This window comes from Primulina tabacum, chromosome 1 (genome assembly GCF_025594145.1).
Source record: "Primulina tabacum isolate GXHZ01 chromosome 1, ASM2559414v2, whole genome shotgun sequence".
NCBI lineage: Eukaryota > Viridiplantae > Streptophyta > Magnoliopsida > Lamiales > Gesneriaceae > Primulina > Primulina tabacum.
This window is the reverse complement of record NC_134550.1, coordinates 9,308,643-9,325,283: the sequence shown is the minus strand read 5'-3', so window position 1 is coordinate 9,325,283 and position 16,641 is coordinate 9,308,643. Positions and strand designations below refer to the sequence as shown.

The following is a 16,641-nucleotide window of genomic DNA, read 5'->3' as shown; positions in this document are numbered from 1 at the left end:
GAGAGAAACTATAACAAAGCAAGACGCCGCGAAGCGAATTACTTTAAATCCTATTTTATAAAAGAAATATTTATTTATTTCAATTTTTTTAAAAAGATCTTTTTACTGTTACTGATACTACAATTCTTTCGGTTCGTATCAAAAGCGTAGACTTAAAAATATTCTTCACACACATTATAAAACCCTAGAAGATTCCCTTTCCCTCGAGTTCAACCCATACTTTCCCTCCAGCACTCGAGCATTTTCCTTTTCCTTCTTAAAATGAAATAGGAGACGTAGGTTGAAGAGATCGAAGCCGTGCTTGAAAAAATCTGGGATTTGCATGATAGGCTCAGTGATGCGATTCACTCCGTTTCTCGAGCTCATTTCCTCGGTTCCGCCAAAAATCCTCTGAAATTCGACGAATTTTGTCTCAATCGGAGGAAAACGTCCACCGGTGAATTTGACAAGAAAATGGGACCTGGGTTTGTATTCGTGAAGGAATCCCGGGGAGATAAAGATGATTTCGCAGCTCATGAGGCCAAGAGTCTGTATGCTATTCATAACGCCCTTGAAAATCTTGAAGACCAGCTCGAGTTTTTCCATGTAAGCATCGACATTTAATTTTTAGTATGTTTATCCATTTATTTATTTAGTTTGGAGAAAGTTTCTGTACGTTTTTTAACAACCTGGTGGTGAATTTGAATTCTGTGCAAATGTGTTTGTTTATTGATTCTTATGATTTGGTAACGTATCTTGATTTGAAGGAGGTGTCGGGTCGGGGATTGTTCCGTAATTTGTTTTGTTGAGATTGTGAGGTTCATTATGACATGTTGAATTCGCCTTCGCCCTTGAGCTCTGGCGATGATGTAATGTGGTTTGTTCTTTTACTTTATATTTAATTACCAATGAGAGATCTTGCCGATGATTTTTGTCTATATTATGCTTCAACGGATTATTGAAGTTCTGTAATTTAAAGCTTATCGGTTGAAATTTTCAATCTTTTAGATATAAAATCTATTAGCATTTCCCATTTTGCTTCTAAGATCGAAATCCAGCTTCACGTGTTTGAAATTCATGATTTGCAATCGTAGGATTCGTTTATCACGTAGAAAACCAAAAGGATGAAACATAGTTGAGCTCGCCGTTTCGATTTTCGTACTCACATTAAGAAAATGAGATACTGAATGCAATTTTCAACTCATTTGTGCAAGTTCTATTCCTTGTAATTGTCAATTCCTGGCTTTAGTTTTTAATTTTTGCGTGAGAAAGAATACATGCGACGATATGTTTTTTGTGAACTCTAAAGCTGCCATGCATTACCATTGTGTAGGATCTAATTCGTGCAGAAATTGGTCGAGAAGTTTACTTGTTTCACGGATATAGTTTCTATAAAACGATTATAATGCATTACTATAATGTCACGATTCATAGATGGCGCAGACACAGCAACAAGTCGAGAGAGATGCGGCAATTGCTCGACTAGAGCAAAGTCGCGTTGTTCTTGCAATGAGATTAGCGGAACACCAAGGCAAGAAGTACAAAGCAATAGAAGAAGCCCAAGAATTGGTTGGTAATGTCCAGAATGCTGGCCAATTTGTTGCACTAGAACATCTATACGGCTCTACACAATATCCTTTAGGACAGAAAGGGACAAAACCAAATCCTCTCGTCAATTTCTTTCTCTCTGCTTTCACGACCGTTTTCAATTCCCTTAGATCAGAGAACACGGTTGGTATACTTGGGAATGATGCTATGCTAGCTGTTAGCATACTTGCTTTCGTGCAAATGAATCATAGTCGTTCTGCTTTTGACAGAGAGACGAGGAAAGCATATCACACACGGGGGCCTTCAAGTGATCATTTAACTGAATTAGACGTTTTCTGGGCTAGGGGTTTGAGTTGGAGAGATCTTATTAGAGGCATTGTTTTTTGTGTGCTTGATTTCCGTTGGTTTATCAATATTTGGTTATCGTGCAGGTTCATAAAACAGAGAGAGGTGTAGTTTCCGGTTATCCATTTTTGGATTGTGTTCGAATTTTATCAACGAGCTATCTCGAGCCTGGAGGTATATATCTATACAGATGAGATTGTTTATAGTGCAGTCCCATCATGTTTTGTATAGCACAATCTGTTTCAGTATTACCAAAGGTTACTCAAGGTAACCTTAATATTTGGGCCATGACTAGAATTGGATTTAGGCCAGATCGATGATACTATTCTAAAGGCTCTCTGTATATTGTTAAGCCCAAAATGTTTGTTCATTCCTTTCACGATTCTCCAAATTTTTTTTATTTTTATAATGATGTATTATTATTTATACGTATAGCAAATTAAGACAAGTATCAGAATTACATGAATTTTGTTTTTCTGTTATTTTAGTCAGATGATGAAATTAGAGCAGGCCTAAAGGTACCCTAAATCCAATCAAAGGAAACGAGGCAGATTTAAATCAAATTCGAGTCAAAGTTATAAAATTTTTTTGTTATATTTCGAATCTAATGAATTTTCAAACTCATTTCAACAAGTTCATCGATCGCATCATGATTTTGAATCGATCATCAATCAAGAACGCTATTATACGTGAACAAAGAACCATATATTAATTTTCAATTTATCAAATAATTATTACACGTATCATCTTGTTATTAAATATTTGTAGCGATCTCTCATATATTAAAAAAATGCCATTTTTTTTAAAATTATTGGTACAATTAGGTGTACCTTTTGTGAGTTAAAAACAGAGTATGCATGCATGGATCAATCAAGGGAAAGACCAAGGCCATAAACAAAAGACGATGATGCATGCACATTTCCTAAAATAATCATGTGTAAAAATTAGTGGTCAAAGTCAAATATATCTGCAGCATTAATGGCACGAATCTGCTACCTATTCAACGTTACAAAAGTCACCCAACACTCTAAATTTTATATAATGACATGATTAGTGACCTCAAGTATGATTAACTATTTAATCTCAAGATAATGATTCTTAAGTATCACTTGATTGTAGGTTAATCTCTCCAACTAGGCTTATTCACATTAGTTATGCTATGTTATGGCGATAACGTGGTTTTAGATATTTAATCGACCATCGGTGATTATAATTATACTGTTATCACTACCTATGTTTGCCCTGGGTGATAGCCACTATCTTTAGACGAGTTAGATAATGGTCGAGATATAATTTTAAATTTGAAAATTTGTATCGTATCGAAACATAGTTGTTTTTATAGGGATGGTATACCGTACCGTACCATACCGAAAATCATATACCGTATACCGTACTGAAAATTTCGGTATACCGATTTTCCTTACATATAACTAGCATACTGATTATACCGAAATTGTACGATATACCGAAATTTCGATACGGTATCGTTTTATACCGAAAAAAACCTTACATTTTAATTTTTTTATAAATTTATTGTTTTTAAATATTATATATTTTAAAAATTTTGTATATTGTTTCGATATTTCGGTATATACCGAAACTTTCAAATTGTATACCGTTATCATATCGAAAAATTCGTTATTGTTAACATACCATACCGAAATATTCGGTATACGGTAAATTCAGCATTTTTTCGATACAGTAATCTCGATATTTAAAAAATTCGGTATTTTTTTGTCACCCTAATTCTTCATTTATATTTTAGGACAGTTTCACTAAATTATAATGTTTTTTATTCAATTATTATTTTGAGTTGAACTTCCTCACTTTGACACGATCATAATAAAAAATTCAACTTAGAATTTGTAACCACGGATGATTCACATCACAGATATTAATGAGTTATACTGTTGCCTCGAAATTGAGATTGCATAGAATATTGTTAAGATAATACCCAAAGGGCCGAACATGATATTAATGCTACTCCATAATAATACTTTTATAAATGGCAAGTCTTTGGGGGCCAACTTTTATAAATTACTCACGTTGAATTTTCCCCCCTTAAATAAACACAAAGCACAAATTTTAATATAATTAATCTCAATTATGTCATTCGTAATCGCACTCCAAATGTAGAATATAATTGTCACATCTAAAATGTTACAGGAAATTTTTTTATGTATAATATGTAACAGTATGTTTAATAACGTGGCTGGCTGAATCAATCAAGATTTATAAGTCACTGATTAAATATTTAATCAAGTTCATTTTAATGGATTTTTACGTGTGCCGACAGTGAGTATTACGTGTAATTATATGTAACAAATGTGTAATAATCCATGGAATATTTAACTTTAAAGCCCAATCATATAATATTACATTATCATTAAAAAAAATCAATAGAACATATCATTTGTGCAAAGTCAATATATATATATATATATATATATATATATATATATCACTAAACCATCACTATGAAACAAAAATATGTTTTTTTAATGATTAGAAATACAAATAGACACCAAAATAGTTACATACAATAAAAACTTAAACTCCTTCCGCTCTAATTCAAAATATTAATAGAAAATCTTAAAAATGATAAGATTATACTTTTTATTATTTTTGAATTTTTGTGAACTTTTTAAACAATAGACATTGTTTGGTGTGCATGATAAGAGATGATTGATTTTAATCATTCACTTATCATGTGTTTGGTGTGCATGATTAAGATATGCCCGTTCAGCCAGCACCCTAGCCCCCATTGTATGCATTATTATCTTCTTGTTGGTGATTATATAATCCTTTGAGAGAGAATGGATGATGTTTGATTAATTTAAATTTTTTTAATATCCTAAAGTTTAAAATAAATATACATTCAAAAATTTAATAATATTTAAATATAATTTTTAATATGACTAATATTATAAATAATTTACTTATTATTGATCATATTTTTATTTATATTATTTTTAACCATAATATTATAATTGTTATTAATCATTATTTAATATTCAAATTTGTATTAATATTTTAATTATCACAATAAATGCATATTTATGTTATTATAAAATTTAATTATTTTCTATAATATTAATCCATTTTTTAGTTTTTTTCGGAAATTGGAATTAATGAAAATTTAATAATTAATATAATATTTTAATTTTATTTATAATTTTTTAAATCAATTAATTATAAAAATTTTATTTATTTATTCAATCATTTTAAGAATATATTACTAATTAATATATGATGAGAGCATTTTAGTAATAATTAATTAAAATAATCAAACAAGTTAAAATCGTATCAAACATCATATAATCTACCATAATGTATTGTTTATCCTTAATTTTTATTTTATAATAACTCTTATTATATATCATTTACTTATTCTATCACACGAACAAAACGGTGCCTAAAAGTATTATTTGTCCACTAGAAAATTTTATTTAAGATTTTACCCATCTAACTAACTTTAAAATCATGGTTACGCCCCACAAGTACTTGAATCCAGAGCGACCATGCTAAGGTAAACCAGTATTGGTATTATGGGGTTTGGATCAGTCAGAACCGGACCGACCGGACCGGACCGGACCGAGGTATCGAATTAGCCGAGTTAAATACCATCTTTCGATTAAAAAAAATTAATTCCTAGGAATTCTAAACCAAATTAACAATGTTTTTGTTCCCCATGGTCTAATTCAACTCTGGTGGCATATTTTTATTAAATGCAACAGTAAATATTACATGACCCATGTCGTGTATAATTAACGTTTTTAAAATCCGAAAAATTACACGTGTCGAGTTCCTATCTAATGAAGAATCTTGTAAATTGGATTAATTTAAATCCCGGGAAAAAGATCGTGCCCACGAGTGGAAGCCGGGGAGAGGCATCGACCCTGAAAATCAGCTTCATAGTTTTATAGACCTAACCCCTATATTCTTTTTATATTTCTTTTTTTCAGATTTTTTGTCAGTATTTTTGTACATGTGGGGGCACCCATAAATAAAATATTTATAGTATGTTTTATAAGCCATCTTAAATAATATATAATTCAAATTCACATTATATTTAGATTTCTAATATATTAGAGAATATTTCGGATTGAGTCGAGATTGCGTTTGGATAGATGAAACTGTATTATTTGAGATTCACCTTTGTTTATTTCATACACATATGTTAATAATTGTGTTTGATTTCAAATCAGTCAAAAATATGTGTCGTTTGAAATACATTGCAACATAAAATGATTTTATTACAAAGCTATCAACAATCTAGTTTGATTCGATTATTTACTATGGCAAAAACTTGTGTGGTCTCACGGATCGTATTTTGTGAGACAGATCTCTTATTTGGGTCATCCATTAAAATGAAATAGTTTTATATTAACTCGAAGTTCTGAAATGATGCGTAGTTTCGATTTTTTGTTGAGTTTGATACGATATAACAAGAATGTACAAGTATTTTTATGGTATAGTAAGTAGTAAAGTAAAAGTTGTGTTATGAACAAAAAAATAAGCGAATAATTAGTTATATATATGATAAATCAAATATACAATATTAAAAAAATTATATATAAAAATTTAATTTAAATTTTTTTCGTATGAATGATAGCGACTATTTTTTTTTCACGTTCCAAGAGTGAACATTGGCCTACTTGTAGTATTTGTCTTAAGTGAAGACATGGGAATTAATGACAAGTTGACGTCCACTAACGAAGTTGTGAGTGGAGGATCACGTGGCGGCGGCGGTGGTGGTTGAGCTGCCACTACGCCGCCGGGAGGGAATCGGCCATCAGGTGGGGATGTTAACTCAATAATTTTGTGATAATAATTAAATATTGTGAGAACATAAATTGTTGGGAAGCACATTTCATGGTTTGTGTGTTGTTGAAAAACGAACACATGAATGAAATTTTGTAGTGGGTTTGGTCCATATTGCTTTAATTTTATTTTATTTTTTGCTTTATTTCCTACATTTTAAGCTGTAAAATTGCTTTTTTAAAAAAAAAAATGAGAGAATATATGTAATTGGATTTTAATATTACGTAGAACACCTGCAATTTATTAGATTTCAAACGAAACCTCGTGAATAAAAAAATTTAAATGTTGAAAATTATATTGTTGGTCTTGTAACATATATGTTTTTCATTTTGTCTTGTTATCGATTAATTCACTATTGTAGTCTACAAATTTGTATTTTTTTATTTAAGTTTTTTTATAGAAGTGTTGATGTGACGAAAAGACATTGCTGATGAATTCGGATGTTGCATTAGCACTCTGGTGAAAAAAAGACAAAAATCGGAAAAAATAAAAGTTAGTTAACTAAAACGGTGTGAGTTGCGAGTAAAAGTGAAAAACTTGTAACATGAAAAATATATAAGTTTCCCTATAAATTTTTATGTTCATTGAAGAAGATTTGTAGGCATTAAATTTTGTTGGCAAGCCGTTTAATTATCATATATTTTTAAAATTGTCATTGCAATTTTTATTTTAAAAAAAAACGAAGTTTAAATTTGAAATTTTAAAATGAAATGAAAGCAGAATGAACTTTAAATAAATACGACTAAAATATTCTCATTATTTGAATGGAGTTTAATATAATGAAAAGATATAACTTAAAGAGAAAATTTTCAATATTTGAGGCTTTTTGGACCAAAAATTCAAGGTCTACTAACTACACACACGAAACCTATAGCATTTATCTTCACATGCCAAATAAATGAAGCAAGTCACCAAATACAAAAATACATATAAAAACATAAATTATATTATATAAATACTTACCTCAAGACATATATGGAAAATAAACTTTTTTGTTGGGTTAAGCGTGTATATGTGAGAGTGCTACGGAGATGGATGACTTCCTGTGAGTTCACATGCGTCAAGTTGTTGACATTGCGTCACTTGATCTGGACTGGATAGGCGAGCCATAAAAGAATAATCTCAGATTTTAATTAATAATATTGTCTCTGTTGGGGACATAGCCGACGATAGGAAAATGATAAGATTGATATCTAGGGATATGAGACATCAACAGTAGATAGACATACACATCCTCAGACTCATGAGCATAACAGTCTGACCAATTAGCATCCCAATATGTACACTCTGCAGTGCCACAATATAAAAAAATAAAATTAAGCATTTGCTAACAGCTATAGCATTTGATCTAATGATAAATGCTCAATCCTAACACTTTTTATTTCAAATGTAATTTTCAACATCTCCTCGTTGAAATTCCACAACACAAGATCCAGTACACCAAAGACAAAAGGCACCCAACACGGGGGTCGCATATATATATATAATCGAATTTGAGAATAATATGTGTTAATAATTTGGAATTAATAGCAAGAAATTCATTTTTCTCCTAAACAAGGTTTCATATTCGAATATATATTGTGAATTAATAAAATAGGCCAGCTCCAAGAATTGAGGAAATTAATAATAAAAATCGATCAATTTTATTTATCGTTTGAAAAATACTATAATTTCCTAATTGTGTTTTGAACATATAAATCAAGGGCTGTAAACGAATCGAATCGAATCAAAATTTTCAGTATTCGAGCTCGAGCTCGAATTCGAATAAACATATTCGAAGCTCGATTCGAAACTCAAACTTTTATTATTTTCGATTCGAACTCGATTCGAACTGAGGCTCGAGTTCGAATTCGATTCTAAATCGAATAATATTATATATATTATATATTATAATATTATATATATATATATACTTAATAATATTATATATATTTTTTAAATATAATGCTAAAGCTCGCGAATAGTTCGCGAACAATCGAACAATATAATTTTAGCTCGAATTCGATTCGAAAAATATTCGAACATGTTCGAATTCGGCTCGAATTCGATAATTTCGAATTCGAACCAAATATTATTCGAACCGGCTCGAAAAGTTCGTGAACGTGTTCGGTTCGTTTACACCCCTATATAAATGGTACGTGATGTCTATTGTCAAGGAAGGATGCATGTTTTTTAAACCATACAAAATATGTGGATAATTAGAAAAAACTAAATCAAATTATGAATAAAAGTTTTGAACATCTTAACGAAATACTATCTAAAATCATACAAAATGTTGAGAAATTAATTACTATAAAATTCATTTTTTTTCAAATAACAAAAACCCTAAGGTTGATTTACCAAACTTTATTTCAAATTTCATAAATTTAAGGATTTTATTATTAATCAAGTAACCATGCATTTAATTTAAATAACACAAATGAAAAATTAATATTGACTTGTCTTTTCGGTTTCTACTGAAAATTTTAAAATTAGTGGAAAAAAAAATCAATCGGTCACCCATATCCTATTTCCTAAATGGCTAAATCATGTAAGTTTCTATTTTTGGACACAATTTATGTTTCCAAGAAACATTATATTTGTTTATAATATATATGATACTATCGATTTTCAGTCTCAAACATCTATAACAATGACATATCAATATTCCCCAATGAACCAAAATTAAACTTTTCAAAAATTGAAAGATATAGAATTGCAACTTAATTTTAACAAAATAAATGACAAAAATTTCAAAGAAACAAACACAAAAAACTAATATCAGAATTTTTCCTATATGCGTGTTTATATCTATTTTTACATACATACATATATATACATATAAATGCATGTTTGTGCGTGATGTGATTCCTAGAAGTTAGGAAACCGAAATTTTACGGATCTAGCTCCATTCTGGATTTCAATATCGAATAAAAAAATAATTTTTTCTTCTATTATAAAATTTAAATTAGATTAATCCCATAGAATTGCCGATTTTTCAAAATATGGGGTTCGAGTCCAAATATATGTGTAAGAGTAAGGCAAAAATTTGTGTGAGACGGTCTCACGAGTCGTATTTTGCGAGACGGATATCTTATTTGGTTCATCCATGAAAAAGTATTACTTTTATGCTAAAATTATTACTTTTTATTATGAATATCGTTAGGATTGACCCGTCTCACAGATAAAGATTCGTAAGACCGTCTCACAAGAGACCTACGACAAGAGGAAAATATTTCTTAGGAAAAGTAGCCAAAATCAAATAATAATGGGCTGAAGGTAATATAAAGATGAGACCAACATCTCTTGCTTTCATCGGACGCTTTGTTACACGTTTCTTGTTGAAATTAATAGAAGCGTGTATCTTAGTAATAATTGGTCATTGTTGCGTATTTTTGTTTTAATTTTGTCCACGTGTAAATGCGAGCTTTGGCATTTTATTAATCTCTATATTCGCAAATACCAAAGCTATAAATAACAGCAACAACAATAAAAATAATAATAAATAGTACATGTTAATAAATGTGACCCTTCTTTTCATAATAGATCTCTTCGTATTTATTTTTAAATAATTTAGAAACATTGGGATTAATTAATTCGTAAAATGAAAATAATTATCAAACGTTAAACATTTCAAACTTCGAAATATTTCGCGTGGGTTTCTGTTTATTTTCGTTTTCCATAAAACGAGAATGTATATCATTGAGCAGTAACAAGTTTTGTAAACATTCCTAGTTATTTGCAACTATTTTGTATTATATATTTAATAATAGCTTAATTTTCAAAAACATATAAGTACGTAGAAGTTGGGATGGTAACGGAGCGGGTCTGGATGGGTTCGGTCGATAACATGATCATCCCGTCAAGAAAAAATGGACTCGGATAATCCGGCCCCCAAACCCAAAGAACCTAATCTGGGTTAGACTCACTCACTCACAAACGTACTAAACATTATAAATGTTTTCAACTCTAATCTAGACAATACAAAAATTCAAAAATTAATATATTTATCATAAACGTCCAGCATTTTTAACTAATTAAATGGGGGATAAAATAAGAAATTTATATGTAAATTTATTTTTCTATTTTCTTAACATGTGTGAATATAGCACGCGTGTGTGTATGCATGAGAATAACTTATATTTTAAATTAATATTTTGTTTATTGTGGTTTATAATGTTCGGCTACATTGGTAGGAGAAATTAGGTGAGTTTATGGTTTTTTAACCCTAGCTAATCTCATGTTTGGTATGATTTTTATTTAACCAAGTTAATCCCTCCTATAAATGATTAGGTTATATTAACTGGGATAAAATAATCACTCTTCACCCCGAGGATTATTTATCCAACTCTTAATCTATCATATTTTTCCATTTTACCCTTCTGTTATATCCAAACTCACCACCACTTCCCGTCACCGATCGCCCACCGACCGCCGTCGACGCCGAAGTGGATGGTCAATTTTGTCAATTCATCAAAAGATTCTTAATTATTTCATTCTTAACCATCATACCAAACATAATATTATTTTATCATTATATATTATATTTCTATTTCAGTAATTTTTTTTATAATTCTCTTTTTAGTCATTTCATAATTTTATCGTCTGACCAATTGTAGTCCTAATGTGCTTAAAATTTTGTCAATTGACGAAATATATTTCACCGATGACCGCCTTTGACAATTGCATGACCACGATGTGAAAGAACTGAGAGCATTGATCGTCCACGAAGATTAAAATTAATTTATTTTAATTATAAAATAATTTAAAAATTTTATTTATGTATTTTGGTTAGCCGCCAATCATTATTTCTCTTCAATATTAATCGGCCTAGCCGATAAATAATTTTACAAGTGAAGGTACGGAAGCAATGGTATATATATTTTATTTAAAAACAAAATCGTTAGGCAAAACTATTTGCTACTTTCATCGGATCATAGGTATATAATTATCCATTATATTTTAGCCTATGTTTTAAAATTAATAACTCGAAAATCATATGATTAGACTTTTCAAATTATAATTTTGATTGAGAACCTGGTGATAACTGTTTGGTCATTTAATAATGTCTCGGATTTTCAAGGACATACCCCCCAAAATTATTAATGTTCATTAATGTTGCGACTTAAATTTTTAAAATTTACAAGTACATTCTAAGCATCAAACCTTGATCATCCTCAAGTGTGAAAATTTAGTTATTGCTCACATAGGACTAATTTATGGTATATGTTTCCGTATTTTACGATTTGGTTTTCTACATTTTTAAATATCAATATTCGTTCGTTATTGATACTCACGGGAAATTTAGGGTCCGATTCCAGCAAGTGTCACTAGTCCAGACGCAGGTTTCAAAATTGTCCCGAGCCTGAAATCACAAATAAGACCGTTAGAAGGGGGCCAGGAGGGTGTTCTGACGTAGCCTCTCCGACGCTCAAGTCAGAGACTTAGGATATAAGTGGAGAGCAGCTAAGGGTTCTGCTGAAAAACAATATATTGAATGAAATTTTAATACGATTAAACCTGGTATTTATAGGAGAATACATGGGTCATTGATGGACTTGTCTTCCATTTGGGCTATGGATGGGCCAGGGTATTGGGTCCATCCATGGGATATCAGTTATATTTGTTTTTTTAGTCATTTCTCCGACGCTGCAATGATGCAACACCAATCTGGCGCTCACTTGCACAGTGTCATATCAGCACTCCAAAAAAAAAAGAGTAAAAATGCAAGAAATCGGAAGATGTATATATAAGACTATGACTGAAATTCGATATAACAAAAGGCTAAAATCGCGAATTGGCGATCATATGAAGTAAAGATGAAGGTTGGAAGTGGTCCATATATGAAAGATCGGTGATGACTAGTTGGTAGCTTAAACATGTATAAAAACGCACATATTTTCACGAGTTTCTTTGTATAAAAGACATGACGAGTAGAAGTTGCTGAATTTTCCCGGGAACCAAGAACATCTAGGGTTTGACGACAATTAAGTAATTCATGATTAAAGGGGAAAGATTTGAGGGCCAATTATTAAGTATTAAGATATTATTTAAGAACAATCTTGGACTTGATGTTCATTGGCTTCTATCTACTTAACTTTCAAACTAGCTGTGCATACCTCCACACACGTATTAACAAATTAATAATCCATATAATATATAGTTAATTTTATATCAAGGGCTAGTTGTTCACGTACGATTTTATTTTTTTTTAATAATATTTTAATAAGATATAATAAATTGAACTTAGACCAAAGTTTATTATTAATATTTGTCGAGCTCGATGTGTTTGTGTGAGATGATTTGATTGTTATATATATTATTTTTTTATATTCTGGATGATTATTTAAATTCACTTGGCTCAATGGGAAGCCCGAAGCCCGAGAGAGTGTGCTTATAAGTGTGATTGCCTTTGGAATTTGTGGAGGAAAAAATGGCGATGGCGAGCAATGCGCTGCCGAAGATGGGCGGTGAGGTTCATGCAGCATACATAAACTTTTTTAAATAATAACAATTTGTTATATATGATTTTTTTTAATAAAAAGAATGTTTTGATTCACGAAATATAATCTTCCGAAACTATGGTATCGTAGAGTAAGATGCTTGACGTTTTCTGAAAAATATATGTAAAAGATACTAATTGTGTCTCAAATCATTTGAAGAAGGGTGTTTTCAAAACACACATATATAGAAGTTGGGATTTTTATTTCAAAGAGATTTTTTCAAATGTATTATTAAGTTTAAAATTACTTTTTAAAGTTTTAATTAATTGTTTACTACAATGTTTCATTTTTTTTTTAAGGGAATAAGTTCAAAGGTGCTGTGCAAGTTCAAGTGGATGCTTTCACAGCAAAAAGTTTTTTTTTTTTTTTTTTTTTTTGCCTTTCATTTAAACATGCAAGCATGCTAGGAGAGACAACGTATGCTCTTTTTCACTTTTCACACAAATACGTAAACATTGGACTGCAGTTATCAAAAGCTTCAAATTCAAGATATTATGGGAGACCCACCCCACCACCACGCTAATAAATTTTTCAAGGGATTAATTCCAAAAATAAAAAAATATTTACACATGTATTTTTGTTAAAATAAAAAAAAATTATATTCATAAATTAGGGATGTATTAGATACAGAGACAGATAAGATATTACCAAAATATTTCCATCCAAATACGCATTGTAGATGATCGCCCATCCCAAAATTGGCTCCTCCACTTAAATTTATATATTAACCGGTTAATTTCGGGTTTTGTTTATGCTACTCACATGGGTAGTGTCTTTATCCACTTAATATATGACATGTATACTGAGTAGATAGATCATGATCACTTATTCAACCATGATATATGATTGAGTAGTCATGATTCATCCCTCAACATACATTTTATGCGCTGAGTGCATAGCCAGACGACCTCTTATTAGGCCAACAAAGCAGTTGCCTCAGGGGCCGGCACAATAAGGGGCCCAAATTTATATATATAAATATATATGATATATGTTATTTGTTCTCTAACTCACTTCAAATCTCAACTCTAATTTTTGTCCTCATTCAACAAATAAAGTTTACGGTCCCCTACTTTTCTTGAACCTGAAGGTAAGTAATTTTTTTCATAAATTATACTTTATTTCCATTCCAAATCTTCTTTATAAATAGACATTTATATTTATATTTGTAGATTAATCTACGGAAGATCAAAAATGAAAATGAAATTTACTTGTGATATGGGCACTGTAATGTGCTTAGAAATCATTTCAATTAAATATATAAGTAAAGCACGCATCACATGATTTAAAGTCTTTAATTAGTTATAATTGAATTATAAGTTTTATATAAATTTTATATGCGACTTGTCTAATTAATCAATGAATAGTCTAAAGAAATAAAATAAATTGTGAATAGAGCTTGAATGTGTGGACCGTTGAAAGATGAAATTCGTTATTTTTTGGATTTTTTTCCTTTGATTTTATAGTTTGTTATTTCGACTCAATGAATTCTTTGATTTTCAGTTTCTACAATTATAGAGAATAAAAGTGTAAGAATATTTTGGTTAGACGCTTGTTAATTTGATTTATATTATTTTAGAAATTAAAACTTGCAAGTGATTTGGTTCAGAAAATATTTGTCTTTAATTTATGCAAATTACAAAACTATAATTTTTTATTCCATGCAATACTATTTGTTTTGATTTTATATATTAATTGAGAATGATTGATTTTGTTTTAGGTTTTTAAAAAATTTTAATACATATTTAATTTGTTGTTGATTGGAAATTTTGATAATTATTCATTTTTAATCACTTGTAGATACAACAAAAGGAAATTTAAAATATCTTCTAAATATCAGTCTGGATCTCAAAAATGAAAAATGAAACAAAGGAAAATGTGTCATTAATTCAAAGTCAAGCTGGAAATATTAATAAATATTTTAGTAGAACTAGCACAATAGAAAGAGATAAATTAGTGAATAATTTGTTGAATGAAAGAACAAAAAAATCACAATGAATATGAAGAAGAGACTGAGACTAGAAATTTGAATGAATCGACTGAATAATTCAAATTTGGGTGATTTATATGGCAATGAGGAAGTCAATTTGGGGAATCGAATGAAAACTTAGAAGATGACTCTGATCAACACGAAGATTCTAGAGCAAAGAGTGATGTTGAGACCTTGATACTATATGATCTTGAGAGTTTTGAGTTCTTGCTTTGAATGATAATCTGGTATAACTTGTTACAAATAATAAATGTTATGGGTAAGTTTATTCAATCTGGAAAAATGAATATTGATATTGTGATAAATCTTTTACAAAGACTTGTTCAATTTCTTGACGAGTTTGGAGAATAGGGGTTTGCTAGTCCCATGGATGAAGCTACACAAATGGCAAGTAAAATGGGGATCGAACCTAAATTTTGAGAAAAAACACATCATTCGAATAAAAACAATTTAATGAAAGTGACAATGATAATGTGACACAATCAGGTGAAGAGACTTTTAGAGTTGAATATTTTCTGTTTATAATTGATAAACATCGATCTTCTCTTAAAATTCGGTTTGAAACAATTTAAATAATAACAAAAGTTTATTATTGCAATAAAAGGGTCTGTTTTTCAATTTTATATTTATTATTACAATAAGAGGACCCGTTTTTCAATTTTTGTCTCAGACCCCATCAATCAACACAGGTACGGCTCTGGCTGGATGGATAAAGTCATTACTTATATAGATAGTATTTGCCAAGCCTTAATTTCTATCAAGGTTGTTCAAGAAATGCCAAGTTTCTCACAAACGCATGAATCATGTTGACGTTAAAAACAAAAAAAAAAAATTTTACTCGGTAAATGGTCAAACATCCTGAGTTTTTAGGGAAACAAAAAATTGATAAACATGTTATTTATTTCCATTGTTACCATTGACCCGTTAGTAAAAAAGGGGAAAAATGCTAAAAGGGAATAAACTAAATTGATTGAAATTATTGTTTAATAGTGGAATAATGAATGTTATTGTTATAATAAAATTATAAAAAAAAGGGTAAAAAATCAAATATAATTAGGTAATTAAATAAATTAACCGCGTAGTGTGGATGTGTCAGCCGACGGTAACGATGCCCATATGTCACGCAAAAAAAAAAGAAGGAATCACGAGATATACCAGGGAGGGCTCGCGCGTGAAATGAAAACGTGAGAACTCGCGTGGGGGTAACTTTGTCGAGGATGAGAATTACTAGACAACAAGTAAAACCAGAGACAGTACGAAATACAATTATAAATGACGGCGGCGATTTCTAGGTTGCTCGTCACGTTATTTGTAACTGTAAAAAAAAGAAGTTGTTTTTCTAAATAAAAATAATTTATATTTTCAAAATTCAACATTTTTACCACAATATCTATAACTATTTTATTTAAAATTCACACTCGTTATATCCAATACAAAGAGATCAAATATATGATCTTGAAACAAAACTTGAGC

The 16,641-nt window shown here is 30.0% G+C and overlaps 1 protein-coding gene across 2 annotated transcripts; it reads left to right on the top strand.

Moving 5' to 3' along the window:
* The first annotated feature begins 230 nt into the window (after positions 1–230).
* Positions 231–2,256, top strand: LOC142517788 (plastid division protein PDV1-like). Of its 2 annotated transcripts, XM_075620252.1 has the most exons (3): positions 231–585; positions 1,414–1,552; positions 1,959–2,256. In XM_075620252.1, exons 1-3 carry the CDS (start codon positions 454–456, stop codon positions 1,964–1,966), a joined length of 279 nt encoding a protein of 92 aa, XP_075476367.1. In that variant the 5' UTR covers positions 231–453; the 3' UTR covers positions 1,967–2,256. The 2 variants fall into 2 exon arrangements, with proteins under 2 accessions (XP_075476367.1, XP_075476358.1); XM_075620243.1 differs by having other exon boundaries at positions 1,414–2,256.
* Positions 2,257–16,641: the final 14,385 nt, after the last annotated feature.